The sequence below is a fragment of the Salvia splendens genome, chromosome 2, assembly GCF_004379255.2.
Source record: "Salvia splendens isolate huo1 chromosome 2, SspV2, whole genome shotgun sequence".
NCBI lineage: Eukaryota > Viridiplantae > Streptophyta > Magnoliopsida > Lamiales > Lamiaceae > Salvia > Salvia splendens.
This window is the reverse complement of record NC_056033.1, coordinates 6,280,665-6,295,672: the sequence shown is the minus strand read 5'-3', so window position 1 is coordinate 6,295,672 and position 15,008 is coordinate 6,280,665. Positions and strand designations below refer to the sequence as shown.

General features: G+C 32.9%; 1 protein-coding gene across 1 annotated transcript; it reads left to right on the top strand.

Annotated features, from left to right (window-relative positions):
• Positions 1-4,365: 4,365 nt before the first annotated feature.
• Positions 4,366-6,327, top strand: LOC121760253 (protein ROH1-like). The gene is made up of 2 exons (XM_042155901.1): positions 4,366-4,533; positions 4,681-6,327. The coding sequence occupies exon 2, from the start codon at positions 4,838-4,840 to the stop codon at positions 6,008-6,010; it is 1,173 nt and encodes a 390-aa protein (XP_042011835.1). The 5' UTR covers positions 4,366-4,533; positions 4,681-4,837; the 3' UTR covers positions 6,011-6,327.
• The last annotated feature ends 8,681 nt before the right edge of the window (positions 6,328-15,008 follow it).

The window sequence follows — 15,008 nt, the reverse complement described above, 5'->3', positions numbered from 1 at the left end:
TTCTGAGGGCATTAATTCATCTTTATCATTTTGCTTTCGATTGATCTGCCTTTTCATTTTGTATGTTTTGCTCAATTTTTTTGTCCCAAAATTCAATTTCAAATCGGCATATGTATGTTGTAATTTCAATACTACTATGATGTTTGTCCTCTGAAGGTAGCAATGATCCAATTGTGGATTTTGGTCTACTTCAAGTCCTTTTTGGTGTTTGATCGTTTTTCCAATTTTTTTAAGTTAATCTTTGGATGATTTAAATTTTGCTTTTATCATATCATTTATAATTTTGTTATATTTTCATCTGGACCATGGTCTCATGTTATACAATGACTCAATACTCTATAACATCCAAACGTATCCGCATTTATACTCAATATTTTATTTATAATCATTTCAACATAAAACTTTTGATTTATAATTATGATACTGGCACTCTGTATTATTATTGAGCAAAATGAACTTATGCAAGATCAAATGCCAATTTTCAATAATTGTCAGCTGTAATTATGTTCTTGAATACTGTAATTATGAAAAACGTTATTTACACTTCCATGTATTATACGTAGAAAGAAATTTCAGGCCATGAATATGCATTTTAAATAAATGAAATTCTGCTACTCTGATTTAATTGTTTTAATTGGAAGTCTGGTTACAATTTTCATGCCCTATGCTAAAGTCCTACTCTATATGCTTTGTGCTTAAAAAAATGTCTCGTTTTTTGTGGGTTGGAGAGAGCATCAAATTTGGTTTTGAGTGAGTTCTTTTTCTTTGTATTGTCTATTCTATTTGCAAATTAAGCTTATCTATTCAATTTTTGTGATGATTTTTATCATCTAAAATCCTTATTTTAAAGCACATCATGTACTCGCTCCTTTGACTGTTATGTAGTAGCTGAATTCAGTGTAGATATGAAGATGCTTATAAATTATTTTAGTTGGAAGGACGATAATAATTAATTATTACATGATTATCCATCTATTTCTGCAGTGGAATTAATTTGTTTGTTAACATTTCATTTTTGTTGGTTTAGCTAGCTTTTTGGCATTTGGACGTCCTGATTATGGATTTCTTTATGATGATCTTGATCATGGAGCTTGTTTATTTTGCTTTTCCATATATTGTCATAAAAAAAATTACTTGCTTATGGTGACGAATTCTCTTTATCTGACTAATTCACCAAATTATCACGAGTTTAATTACGGTTGCCTACATTTGTCATGAAATCTAGGGAAAAGGAAGAATTATCTATGTTTTATTTGAGTAATTACTTTTAGTCAAATTTCTGAAAGTGGTCTTTCTGATGTTTCAGTCTATACCAAATGGTCCAAATCAAAGAATTGAATTCCCTGGTCGTTAGTTTTCGACTTTTGGAGGTTTCAAAACAGAATAAATGCATCGAACCTATGAAAAAAACAAGATTAATAAACTTTTAATGTGACGTTATTTTCTTTTGAAAATGTGCATTGTTTGCGATGGTATACTTTCTTTTAAGATAGGGTAGTGATTAACATTTTTCGAATCTTATTTGATAAGTATTGATTAATTCATTATAACATTATTGAGTCAAATTGTAATAGTAACTAGATGTTTTATGAATGAAAGATCATTTTGCCAAGGCTACTATTTTTTTGACCAATATGTATATAGAAGTTGACAAATATGATTGTAACTTAATACTTATCGTTTTGTTAATTTCACTTTCGGTTATTGATATAAAATAAGGGAAGAATGCTAGTCTTGATCAAGATCTAATCATAGTTTTACTATCATAATTAGGAGGGAACATTCCTATAGTTATTATTTGATTAATTAATAGTAACAAAAATTTTAATTTGATTAAATTTCGGTTAATTGTTTATAAATTTTTCGTTTATCAATTATAACTGATAATCAATCTATTATAGTTGAAGAACCGACCAAAATTCGATATAAAATTAATGCAAGGAACTAGCGAATAACATCTAATAGAAAACTAAAAAAATACTAGTAGTAGTATGCAGACCTTTATGTGTGTGGGGTAATGCATTTAATATTTCCAATAATGATCGATATCCAATGCAAGAAAAAATATCCCCATGCCCTTTTGCTCGGCAGTAGGGTTGGAATGGTACGGTATACCGCGTTGAAATGGTCATACCGTATACCGTACCGTGCGGTATGACCAAAAATTATACTTTTATCGTACCGCTTTTGTCGGTATACCAAAATTTAAATATCGTTACCGTACCGCTTTTGTCGGTATACCGTAAATTTGCGGTATAACGCGGTATACCGCGGTATATACAAAATGCATACCTTTACCGTACCTAAAACTGTCGGTACGGTATGATACCGTACCGAAAAGTACAGTATACCGAAAATTCGGTATTTTCGATATTTTTTCAGTATGACAAGTGCGGTATTTCGGTATATTTTCTCAGTCCTAATCTCACGTACATTGGTTCTCACCACATTTACTTTATTTATTTATATTATATGATTAAATTTAATGTTTAATTAGCCTATATAATAGTAATAACTAATAAATTGTACTAATTGGCTTGATAAACTCTAATATAAAAAAAATCTATTTCGAAATTAAACTAGTAGAGAGTTGAGTGGGGTCAACCTCGACTTGCCTAATGTTGATATCACATGTTCTCCCATATTGTAGTAATGTGCCATGTTTCTATTCAATTTCAACCTCAATTTAATCAAACACAACGTGCTATTAATAATACAATTTAAATATACAAGTTGGCTGGCACTCCGCACTTGGCAGTCTTCACAATCAAAGTAAGTTTGGGGAAATTCAAGATGTAAATTAATTGGGTGGTGAGATTTACTTCCAATTACCTAATTTCTTGACTCAAATTAAGTCATTCGATTCTCGAGAAAGAGAAAAATGACTATTTCAAGAATTCTAATATTGTACAGGATGACTAGAAAACTATATTACATGTTTCGACAGTCGTTTAATTAATTATTAATTTAATTGGTTAGTTGGGTTAGACTTTATTTTGTAGATAAAGTTTGACTATCTTAGCTACAGTAATTATTGTCCATCATTACACGTTAATGATAAAATTTGTAAATAAACTAACGAAGCAACGAAAATTATACCGCCAAGTGTCAAATTTGTCAATCATTTAAATTATAAAAGTAATTTTCGAAGTGATAATATCATTTTCCTAATACTATATGACAAGAATGACGTTAGGTTGTAAAATTACGATGATATTATAAAGGGTTAAGTTAGGTGTATGTACATTTTTAATTAATAAATAGTCCCTTGGCCTTTCCCTGTAAAATATTTATAAACACTATTATAATTATTAATTAATAGGAGTTACACCTTAATTTATTTGAACATTTGGACTAACCTACATCAACTCCCTTGACCATATTAATGCGATAAATGAACTAACTTCTAGAACTACACTACTTATTAATACTTTAAGGGCTAGTTTGATAAGCTAGTTATCCATGGCATCAATTATTGAATTAATTATTTTAATAAGCTCAATAACAAGTCCGTGGCTCTAGAGGGACAATATATTATTATTATTAGTTAGGATAAATTATAAGAAAAATTATGAATTTTGGCCAAATTTTGATTTATGATTCTAACTTTGAAATCTCCTATATAAAAATTTAATTTTTTAAGAGTTTTAATTTGGATGAAATTTTACAAGGACGAGACCTAATAAGTTTTATAATTTTTCAAAATATGCTTAACAAACAATTTAAGCATATCATTAATTAGAAACACAATGACACCAAATCAACAACATATTACAAATAAAAAATCTAATTATTTCATCATGGAAAAGTTGAGAATTGAATTGCCAGTGCTTGCGATTATATAGTTCTTAGTCACTGAGCTCAAAATTATGGTATGGATTTACTACTACATGTCTCCTCTACTCTTATTTTATAGATGTAGATTTTGCATTTCGTAATAAAGTAAAGGAATATGAATAATAATAATAATAATAATAAATAAATAAATAAATAAGTTAATGAAATTTGGAGTATGTAACATCATAAAAGTAAAATGGAGCATTTTGTGGCGACTTTTCTACTCGCACAATACTGATTGACATTTAATTATTATACACAACTAATCGTGGAAAATGAAAAAATTCTCTTTTTTTATGAAGGATCCATTTGAGGAAATATGAATGACCGGAGGATTAAACTGCAAAAAAAGGTAACAAAAATAAAGGGAAAAAACATTCCTTCCGCCCATTTCGGTTTCAATTTTCATCAAAAGAAACGAATATACGCATTTAATAATTAAAGAGATTAATTACCACTAATTACACACCACTGTATTATGTACTAATCCCTTCTTCATCAATTATTTAACGTTTGTTAAAATCAGTGAAGCTTTGAATATCTGAACATTCTCCCCCATAATACGCGGTCCCAATATAAGGCCTGGCCTCTCTCCTCCTTTTAGGGTTTCCAACGCCCCTCTCCCATCTCCACATTCCACGCTCCACCGGCAATCACCCTCCAATTCTGTTCAATTTCTCTGCTGTTCTTCAAACCGTACTGATTTATTGATTAATTTTTAGTTTAATCGGTTTTTTGCTGCATTTCTTTTGCGATTCAGCTGCCTTCGATTTGTTTTCTGTTGAATGAGTGGAATTCGGATTCTTAAATTTCTGCAATTTTGTGTTTTCTATCTGGTTTTAGCATTTGCAGATATTTTTCCTTCAATTTGAATTGCGGTTGCTCTGAGCTTCAAATAGGGAAAAAGAGAGTGTGAAATTTCAATTGGGGGAAATCGGAGATGCGTTCCTGACGGTTTCAATTTGATAATCTGACATTTGTGTTGCAATTAATTGAAGAAATGCCGTCAACAGATCTTCAGGAATCATCCTCATCTCCATCCCCATCCACCTTCAGTTTCTCGATCCTGAGCCGCCGCCGCGATCAGGTCCACTCGACGGATTCCCCGCTCGAATCCAACGGCCAGGAATCCGAATCGGAAGCATTCCAGCGCACGGTGGCGGAGCGCTTTCAAGACGTGGCGGCGGCGCCCTCGCAGGAGCTCCTGTCGATCCCCTGGATCCATAAGCTTCTGGAGACATTCCTGAGCGTCCATGAAGAATTCAAAGCGATCGTGTTCAACAACAGGAGCAGCCTCGCGAAACCCCCCATGGACAAGCACATTAACGATTTCTTCGATCGCAGCGTCAAAGCCCTCGACGTCTGTAACGCCATCCGCGACGGAATCGAGCAGATTCGCCACTGGCAGAAGCAGCTTGAGATCGTCCTCTCCGCCCTCGACAGCAACCAGCGCAGCATCGGCGAAGGCCAGTTCCGCCGCGCCAAGAAGGCCTTGATCGACCTCACCATCGCAATGCTCGACGACAGAGACTCCAGCGCCACCGTCTCCCACCGCAACCGCTCCTTCGGCCGCCAGAGCAACCACCAGCCCCGCTCCATGGCCAACTTCCGGTCCCTATCGTGGAGCGTCTCCCGAACCTGGTCGGCCGCGAGGCAACTGCAGGCGATCAGCAGCAACCTGGCTCCACCCCGTAGCAACGAGACCTCCGCCACCAATGGCCTCAATGTGGGCGTCTTCGCCATGAGCTACGTCCTTTTATTCGTGATGTGGGCGCTCGTTGCAGCCATACCTTGCCAGGACCGGGGCCTCCCCACGCAGGTCTTCATGAGGCAGTTTGCGTGGGCGGCCCCCATAGGCTCCCTCTACGAGCGTATCATGGAGGAGTCGAAGAGGAGGGACCGGAGGAACAGCTGTGGATTGATGAGGGAGATTTATGAAATTGAGAAATGTGTGAGGCTTATGAATGAGCTGACTGACTGCGTCGAATTCCCATTGACGGAGGAGAGGGAGAGGCAGGTGAAGGAGAGGGTTCAGGAGATCGGGAAGATATACGAGGCGATCAAGGAGGGTTTGGATCCGTTGGAGCGCCTCGTGAGGGAGGTGTTTCGGAGGATTGTGAGGAGCAGGACCGAGGGGCTCGACTCCATAGCCCGAGCTAACGCGCTGGAGTGATTATGAAGTTTGAAGGGAGATCAACAGTCGTTTGTTGTATTGGAGAAATGTGATTATGTATTAGATGGGAGGCATCTTGTGTTTTTCATTGTTCTTGTTTTGTCTGTGGGTATATTTGAGCTTCACATTGTACCAATTTGTGTATATTCAGACAGGAAGTTGCAAGTTTTGGGAAGTTGATATTGAGAGAGAGGAAAGTGGAGATGAGTTGTTGTCATGAATCTCAATGTTGATTATGTCAAAGACAGAGAGTTGTATTGAAAATGACATGATATTAATAATCTCTTTACTTGGCATAGTTTTGTGCCAATTATTTAGTGATTTACTAGCATATACATATTTGAATGTTGTTTGCCTGCACGTTTTCCTTAACATGATTTGGGAATAAGATTGAAATGAAAAAATTTTGTAGAATAAAATAAAATTAGTAAAATATTTTTAAAAGTATTCTGTAATTTAATGAATGGGTCTATTGAATCAAAGAAGCACATATATTGTTGATCATGGACTGCACCTATACATTGGGATATTTGGAACTTTGTTGTTAGAAGAAGCGAGGAAAATTCCTCCTTTGTCCTTGCACTGATCGTTCCCTTGCTACAGATAAAATGTTACTACCTCCGTCCCACATTAAGTGTTATATTTAGTGTGGACGTGGATTTTAAGAAATGTAAAAGAAAAGTGAGTTGAATAAGTTAGTGGACTATGAGTCTCACTTATATATATTATTTTTTAATAAGATGTAAGTAGAATTAGTTGGTGGATAGTGATGTCTACTTATCATTTATGGTAAAAGTGAAATGTGAGTCATGAGACTCTTATTGTGAGGCGAACCGAAATGGCAAAATGTAACACTTAATGTGGGACGGAGGTATTAAAATAAAAGAAGAAAAATTGTACAATAAGTATACTCTTTTGTCCCTATAAACAAAAATTAATTCAATTTAAAATCATAATAAAATTTTATGAGAGATTAATTTAGGTCATTAGAGCATGTGCATCGGTGCTCGATGCTAAGGACGACATCCGTACCGTCGGCGCCGCAAGCACCTGCTCGCCGCTGTGCTCTTGCCGACGGCACGGCGATGTGGCGCGACGGGATTGGCCAACGCCATAGCCGTTGGCATTTTTTTAATTCTTTTTTTTAATTAATTAAAAAATTATTTTTAAATTTAAAAAAAAATATTTTCCCACTTCCCAATAAATTATATCCATTTTCTCACCACTTTTAATTTATTTTTTATTTTTTCCCCCAAAATTCACATTTTCATCTATAAATACCCTCATTTCCACATAAAAAAATTTCCACCACACCATACAATTCTCATCTAAATTCTCTCATCAATTCTCACCCGTGCAAAAAAATGTCCGGCTCCGACGATCACCCCTCCGACTCCCGCGGATGGAACCACGAATGGTTCGGCCCAACACCATTCCCTAGTCCGGATACGGAATTCTCGCCTCCTCCTCAAACATTGGGGATAGGGCAAGAGAGCTAGTCTTCCAAGGGAATATTTTTAAGGCTTTAATTATGTAAATTTTAATTTGTAGGATTTTAATTATAATTTTTATTTTTTAGGATTTTAAGTATGTAATTTTTATTTTTTAGGATTTAATTATGTAATTTTTATATTTTTTTAATTTGTAATCGTAGTTCGAGTATTTTTAATGTATTTTTATATTGTGAAAATATTTTTAGTAATTGAAGTATTTAAATTGAATAATGGAATGGTGAAACCCTTGATCATGCTCTTACAGAAGAGCATGAATGTGAGTGTTGTGCTCTTGCGGAATAGCATGAAGTAAAAAATGAATAAAAATGGGTCCGACCACTTCCATGCTCTTAGTAGGTTAGTGAGTATAAAAATAAAATAAAGGTGCAAGGCTAGTTTATAGGCCCAAGACCAATTCAAAATTTGAAACCCATATATTTCCTAAACATACTTATTAAACCTAGGAAAAGTAGTTAGTCGTTCGTACCTCTGTTCCACAATCAGTATAAAAGATCATATTTTTAATTTTATTTATTTGTTTATTTACTAGCATATTATAAAAAGTGACTAACTAAGCCTAGTCAAACAAAGTACTTCAGTTCAACTAATACAAAACTTAATTCTAAAGCAAATATAAAAAAACAACATTGTTCTAAATTATTTAACTAGTACTGAGAGATCATATTTTTAATTTTATTTATTTATTTATATTATAAAAAGTGACTAAGCCGATTCAAACAAATTAGTTCAATCCAACTAATATAAAACTTAATTCTAAAGCAAATTAAAAAATCATTTTTTAAATTATTTAACTAGATAGATATATTGATATTCAAAGTCATTGGTCTCCTTGTCTCTTCTTGATTATCTATAGATTTATTGAAAATAAATAAAACTTCCAGCTATGTGCCTATGTCCCCCTTCTCTCCTTTGACTTTGGCTCCTCTTGATTTTCTTCGTCCATGTGTCCTCTTGTCTCTTCTTGATTATCTGTAAATTTTATTGAAAATAAATAAAACTCTGTGCTATGTCGACCTACCTCTCTTCTATCATTTGACTCTCTTCCTCTTCATATTTCATTTGTTCTCTTCCTTCCACTCCTTCGTCTTTCGACAATGAAGGATCGAAAGTTCAAGGAGGAGGAGGAAGAAGAGAAAGAGGAGAGATAAATGATAAAAGAGAGAAAGAAAGAGAAACAAAATCATAGTCCATTCATATTTCTTAGTATGATATCTCATTTGGTCAAAGCTCACTCAAACCTATATATATATATATATATATATATAGGGATGTGATCATATGATAACCCCAAATCACATAATAACTCTATAACTAAATATGAACCACACATATTTTCTAAACTTGTGGTTGAGATTCAAACTTAGATTTACTTCATAAAAAAGCGCAGAGGGTAAATATGTCATTTTCCTCATTTAATTTCTGAATTTTGCTCCATTCTTTCACTCTCTCACAGTTCGATTCTCTCCTCTTCTCAGCGATTTTGTTTCCATATTTCTCGCCTATTTTATTTCCATATGCTCCAGATTTTCTTCCGATTTGGTTCATTATTCCATAATCTCCAGATTTTGTTTCCATATTTCTCGCATAATTGTGATCGGGAAGATGTTTTCAATTTTGCGTTCTTATTTTCATTGATTACCTGTTCAATAGCTGTCAGAATTTGCTTCGATGGAGTCTGTAGCAAATAACGAATGTAACAATCATTATCTATTATTTAGCTTATTGATTGTGTTCATATTTTAATTTATTGATTGTTTTGCTTCATGTATTGAATTTGATTTTAGATTAATATTAGTTGTCGATTGGTTTATGTTTCTGATGTACTGAAATTCTTATTTAATTATATTATGTATTGCCGATTATGTGTTAAGATGATACTTTTGGCTTATAAATGTTAGGTTTACTGTATAAAATGATAGTTTTGCCGGATAAAATGATACTATGAGTTGATAAAATGATACTTTTACTGATTTGTAGGTATGTACATTCATGTTTGTGATTATGCTTTGAAGCCAATGATTGGTATGAAATTCAATACATTAGTAGAAGCAGCTGATTTCTATGAACATTTCTATGAGGGAAGTATGGATCATCTGTCTTTGTTATGTGCTGGTCTTGATGATTTGGAAGAGCATATATTTGAAAATTGTGCAACACCTTCAGTCATTGAAAAGAAAAAGATGGTTGAGGATTTTTATGGAATGGTAGTACCTGATGTAATTGATGTACATCCTCCAGACGTTGTTAGTACCAAAGAATCAGCTAGTGACAAGGTATCAAAGAGGGAGAGTGCAATAAATAAAGCAAATAAGCCTCTACGACGGTGTGGTAAATGTCATGAGATGGGTCGTCATGATTCAAGAAATTGTGGTAGAGTCAATGAGAAGATAGATTGAAGCCATTTGATATAAAATGACACTTTCAGCTGATAAAATGATACCTTTCAGCTCATAAAATTATACTTTAGGTATTTTTGGTGTATAAAATGACATTTTTGTTTAATAAAATGATACATTGGGCTTATAAAATGACACTTTGGCTGATAACATGATACTTTTTTGTTAACAAAATGTTACTTTCAGCGCATAAAATGATACTTTTGTTTATAAAATGATACATTGGTAATAAAATGACACTTTAACCTGATAAAATGATACTCTAAGCGGATAAAATGACAGTAACCTTATAAAATTATATATAAGCTGAAGAAATGGCGTATAAGCTGATAAAATGATACTTTAACCTGACAAAATGACATATAAACTGATAAAATGATACTTTAACCTGAAAAAGTGATATATAAGCAGATAAAATGATACTCGCAGCAGATAATATGCCAATAACCTTATAAAATGATAAAATGATACTCGTAGCAGATAAAATGATACTTCTGACCTATAAAATGACAAAATGATACTTGCAGCAGATAAAATGATACTTCTGACTGATAAAATAATAATCTTGGGTGATTATATTCGAAACCACTATTACAAAACACTAGTATCAAGTCATACAAGTTACTATTACATTCTCTAATCATCTTTTCAACATCGATTTCCCCTTTTTTGCTATCATTCTCAAACTTCTTTTGTATCATTGTAAATGTCTCAAAAGCCTTCTTGTTAGTATCTCCAATAAGCAATGCTTCAGTATATCTGGCACGGAGTTTTGTGAAAGACTCTGTCCCCTTCTTCGTTAAACCCGAATTCCAGTTACGAACAGCACCACCCATGTAAGTCTCCAAATGGCGCATCACATAAACTTCACAGTCAACTTTATTTGTATCGTTCTTCCATGGCATATTCATGTGTCTGATGTTGATATTTTTCTGAAATTTGATTTTATTCATAGGTAAAGATCTGATTGGGAACCCAAGAGTTATGTGAACATCTTCATCATCTAAAAACAGTGATTCCCCGCTGTTCAATTTAATTGATGAACTTTTAGGGATAAAGTTGTAAATCATATAATATGCCAATGCTCTTGGGAAACTTCTTATATTGAAGTTTAGGAGTGCGCCAAACCCAATCTCTCGAACAGCTCTTCTTTGATTCTTGTTTAGAGATTCAAGCATGTCAACGAAGAAGTCAGTATTTTTTCTTCCTGCCAAAGTCGTTGTCTTAATGACTGTATCATCTTGAACAACTTTTTCCTTGCCCTTCTTTGAAGCTGCCTTACCATTAGTTGCATTATCATTCTTTCTTTTCTTCTTATTTCTTATATTTTCTATTTGATCTACTAATGCTCTATCTTCATCATCATCATCATCATCATTACGAATGTTCTTTCCTAATAAACAAAAGATTTCAGTGTGTTAAACAGTTTATGTCATTATATAAAGTCAAAGTATCATTTTTCCCCTGAAACTATCGTTTTATAAATTAAAACCATCATTTATCTACACAAATATCTTTTCATCTACCCAAAGTATCATTTCATAATCTGAAACCATCATTTTATCAAATGCAACTATCATTTTACCTTCTGAAACTATCATTTTCTAAATTTCAATGAGTTCAAAAAAGCAGAGAGAGCATAACTTGTCACTTAAGTAGAACAAAACACTACTCACAAAATTATCACTCAAATAAACTGCTTCGAATCTGCATTATTGTCGCACACAATTTTCTAAACCAAAGTGTTTTACTAGTAGATCATGGCTTCTCAAGTGTAAAAGGTCAGGAGATTAGGATATGGAATAAGGTATGAATTGATGATACAAAACCAAGTATGAAGTAAATTCAAAGTAAATTCATCATGCTGTCATATGTAACTCTAAATCTATACTAAAAAACTATAGACTCTAAAAAACGAGAATCTCTAGCAAAATGATAAAATCGAGCAAAAACAAAAGTGAAATAGGTAATAAACTTCATCCAACCTTTCTTCGATGATGCTTGAGCGTTTTCCTTCGACATATTCCAGAATTTGGATGATTTTTCCTTCGAAACTGAAGAAGCAAGGGTTTGGAATGCGATTCGGAGGGTTTGAGTGTGAGATAAATTGAATGCAGCGTTTAATTCACGTTTTCTTCTTACCCGCCCAATTTTATAACGAAATGACAATTTTGCCCTTAATATATCCGAAATATAATAGTTTTATTTGATAAAATGATAGTTTTGTTAGATTAAATCTAGACCACATATTTTTAAAATGTGTGGTGGAGATTTAGTTATAGGATTATCACACAAATTGGTGTTATCATTATAATGCACCATATATATATATACATATATATATATATGGATGTATTCATTTCCTTTTTATATCTTTTGTTCTTTGTTCTTTTTAATCTCAGCCCCACGATTTTATCATCCGACGGTTAGATTGGTGCCACGTGTCATTTAATAATGCAGATTTTCAGTTGAATAATGCACACCGACTAATAATGCACCATTATTGTGTAATAATGCAGATTTTCAGTTGAATAATGCACACCGACTAATAATGCACCATTATAGTGTAATAATGCAGATCATCTGGACCGTTGATGAATGAGATCTAACGACCCATATTAAGAAGAATAAAGGATCTAAGGGATCAATAGGAGAATAACACTCCCACATATATATATATATATATATATATATATATCCGATTGGAATGTTATAATTTTTCTAGTCTTATTTAATTAGTATGTTTCAGATTTATTCCATTCTTTCATCTAAGAGACTAAACTATTATATAGTATTTGTTTCTAGTCTTATTTCATTAGGAGTACTAGATTTATTCCATTCTTTCATCTAAGAGCCTCAATTATTATCTAGTACTTAAATTTTTTCTAGTCTTATTTCATTAGTATATTCTAGATTTATTCCATTCTTTCATCTAAGAGCATCAATATTATCTAGTATTTTTTTCTAGTCTTATTCCATAAGTACATTTTTTCTAGTTTTATTCCAATTTTCTGTCTATACTAGTATGTTTTTTCTATTATCAAATCATCTACTCATTTGGCTTATGCTCATCTCTTATATCAACCCAAAAAAGTATATTCTGTTACCATTCATCATATGTTTATATATACTTATATATTTTTATATTATATGTTTCTAGTTAAATATGGGTCAAAATAAGTGATTTAATGATTAATTTATATCAAAATGGGCATAATGTTGGAATAAAATTCATCTTTAAATATTAATCATTGTCTAACCGTTTTTTAATGCATTATTTACTTGATTTAATTAAAAAGCAACTTGTTATGGATTATAATTGTGTTATCTGTGATAAATTGAAAATGAGTGGAAACCAGATAAAGAAACTTGAACAAGATAATAATAATATGATACTCTGTATAATGGAACACATAAAACAATTAACAATATAATGCATTCGAAAAGGCCACACATCCAAAGATGCAACAACATAGCTTGTTTATCATATGCAATTGATCAAATCAAAATTAGTGAACCACATATATCAAAACAGGCCATCAATTTTAAGCAAGATTTTAAATTCAGATGTGTATGGCACTATGGGTTACGGTTACCCAAATATGAATTGAAATGGAATGCAGAGTGGGAGATCAATTTTAAGTTACTTTTTATATTTTGGTTTAATTCTAGAACAAAATATATTCGCATGTAAGATGAATTAAATTGCGATTTAGTGCATAATAATGTTGAATTTGTATTACTCCCTACATAAGGCGTCACATGACTAATCAATAATTTTAATTTTTTTTGGTTACAAATTATCATGACAAATGATCTACTACTATATAGCACTACAAAATTAAATCGGAGATTACCGGTGGGACGACTTACCCAAATTATTTGAGTTGTAAGCCTTAGAGCATCCACATCTGTGCTCTTGCCAACGAGCACGGATGTGGGCCCGAACCCACTTTTACTCCCTGCTCTTAGGCAATAGCACAACACTCACATTGGTACTCTTCTGCAAGGACAAGCTCAAGGATCTCACCATTCTATTATTCAATTTAAATAAAAATATTTTCACAATATTAAAATACATTAAAAATAACCGGAATAATATTACAAATTACAAAAAAAAATTTACATAATTAAAGTCTTAAAAATTAAAAATTACATAATTTAAATCCTAAAAATTAAAAATTACAAAATTAAATTCATAAAATTAAAAAAAAACACTACTCGTGGCCGAATTTCGCCCAAATGTGTTTTGATGTGAAAAATGGATGATGAATGTGTGTATTTATAGATGATTTTTGGGATAATAAAAATAAAAAAATAAAAAAATCCAGAAAAATGGTAAAAAAAACGGCCTGATTTTTGGGATTCTGAAAATAATTTTTTTTAATTTTTGGTATTATTTTCGATTTAAAAAAAATTGAATTTCCAACTGAAATGCAGTTGGCCAATCAGAACGCGCCACGTCAGCTGCTCGCTGGCACGGACGTGCTCGATGCATCGAGCAGCGCCGCGCCAGCGATGCCGTGCCGCTGGCACGGACGGAAGGACAACGTCCTGCTCACCGCTGCGGATGCTCTTATCCCCCGAGGAGGGGGCTCGTTTTAACAAATTGTTGGTGAGCTAAGTTTTTTTTAGTAGTAAATTTATGTCAAACTAAGTATTATGCTCTTTTACATCACTAACTTATAGACAGTTAAGTTTTTTCCATGAAATTTAAAAATGGTGATTAATACGCTAATTTTGAGTTTGTGGAAAATTTAGATTTTGTTAGTCCTCAATTTCATTTCGGAATATATTAATATAAAAAATCGTAAATTTGTGTTAGACCGATTGACCCGACATGTTGTCTCAAAACTCAGACTTAGGATTGACAATTCATAATCGGGCAAAATTATGGAGTAACTCGAATCACCAGTTATAAAAACCCAACAATCCAATATGATTGATCCGAACCTATATGAATTGACCTGATTGGTATCCCTAGTTTTGGTTACACTGAATCATCTATGTGCATCTCAGTGATACCAAATCAGATTAGAGAAAAAAGTAAGGAGAAATAATTGGGTGCTTTGCCAAAACTAAAAAAGA

Bases quoted from the DNA above. Each gene is read 5' to 3' on its own strand.
- LOC121760253 (XM_042155901.1), top strand. From the start codon at position 4,838: ATGCCGTCAACAGATCTTCAGGAATCATCCTCATCTCCATCCCCATCC.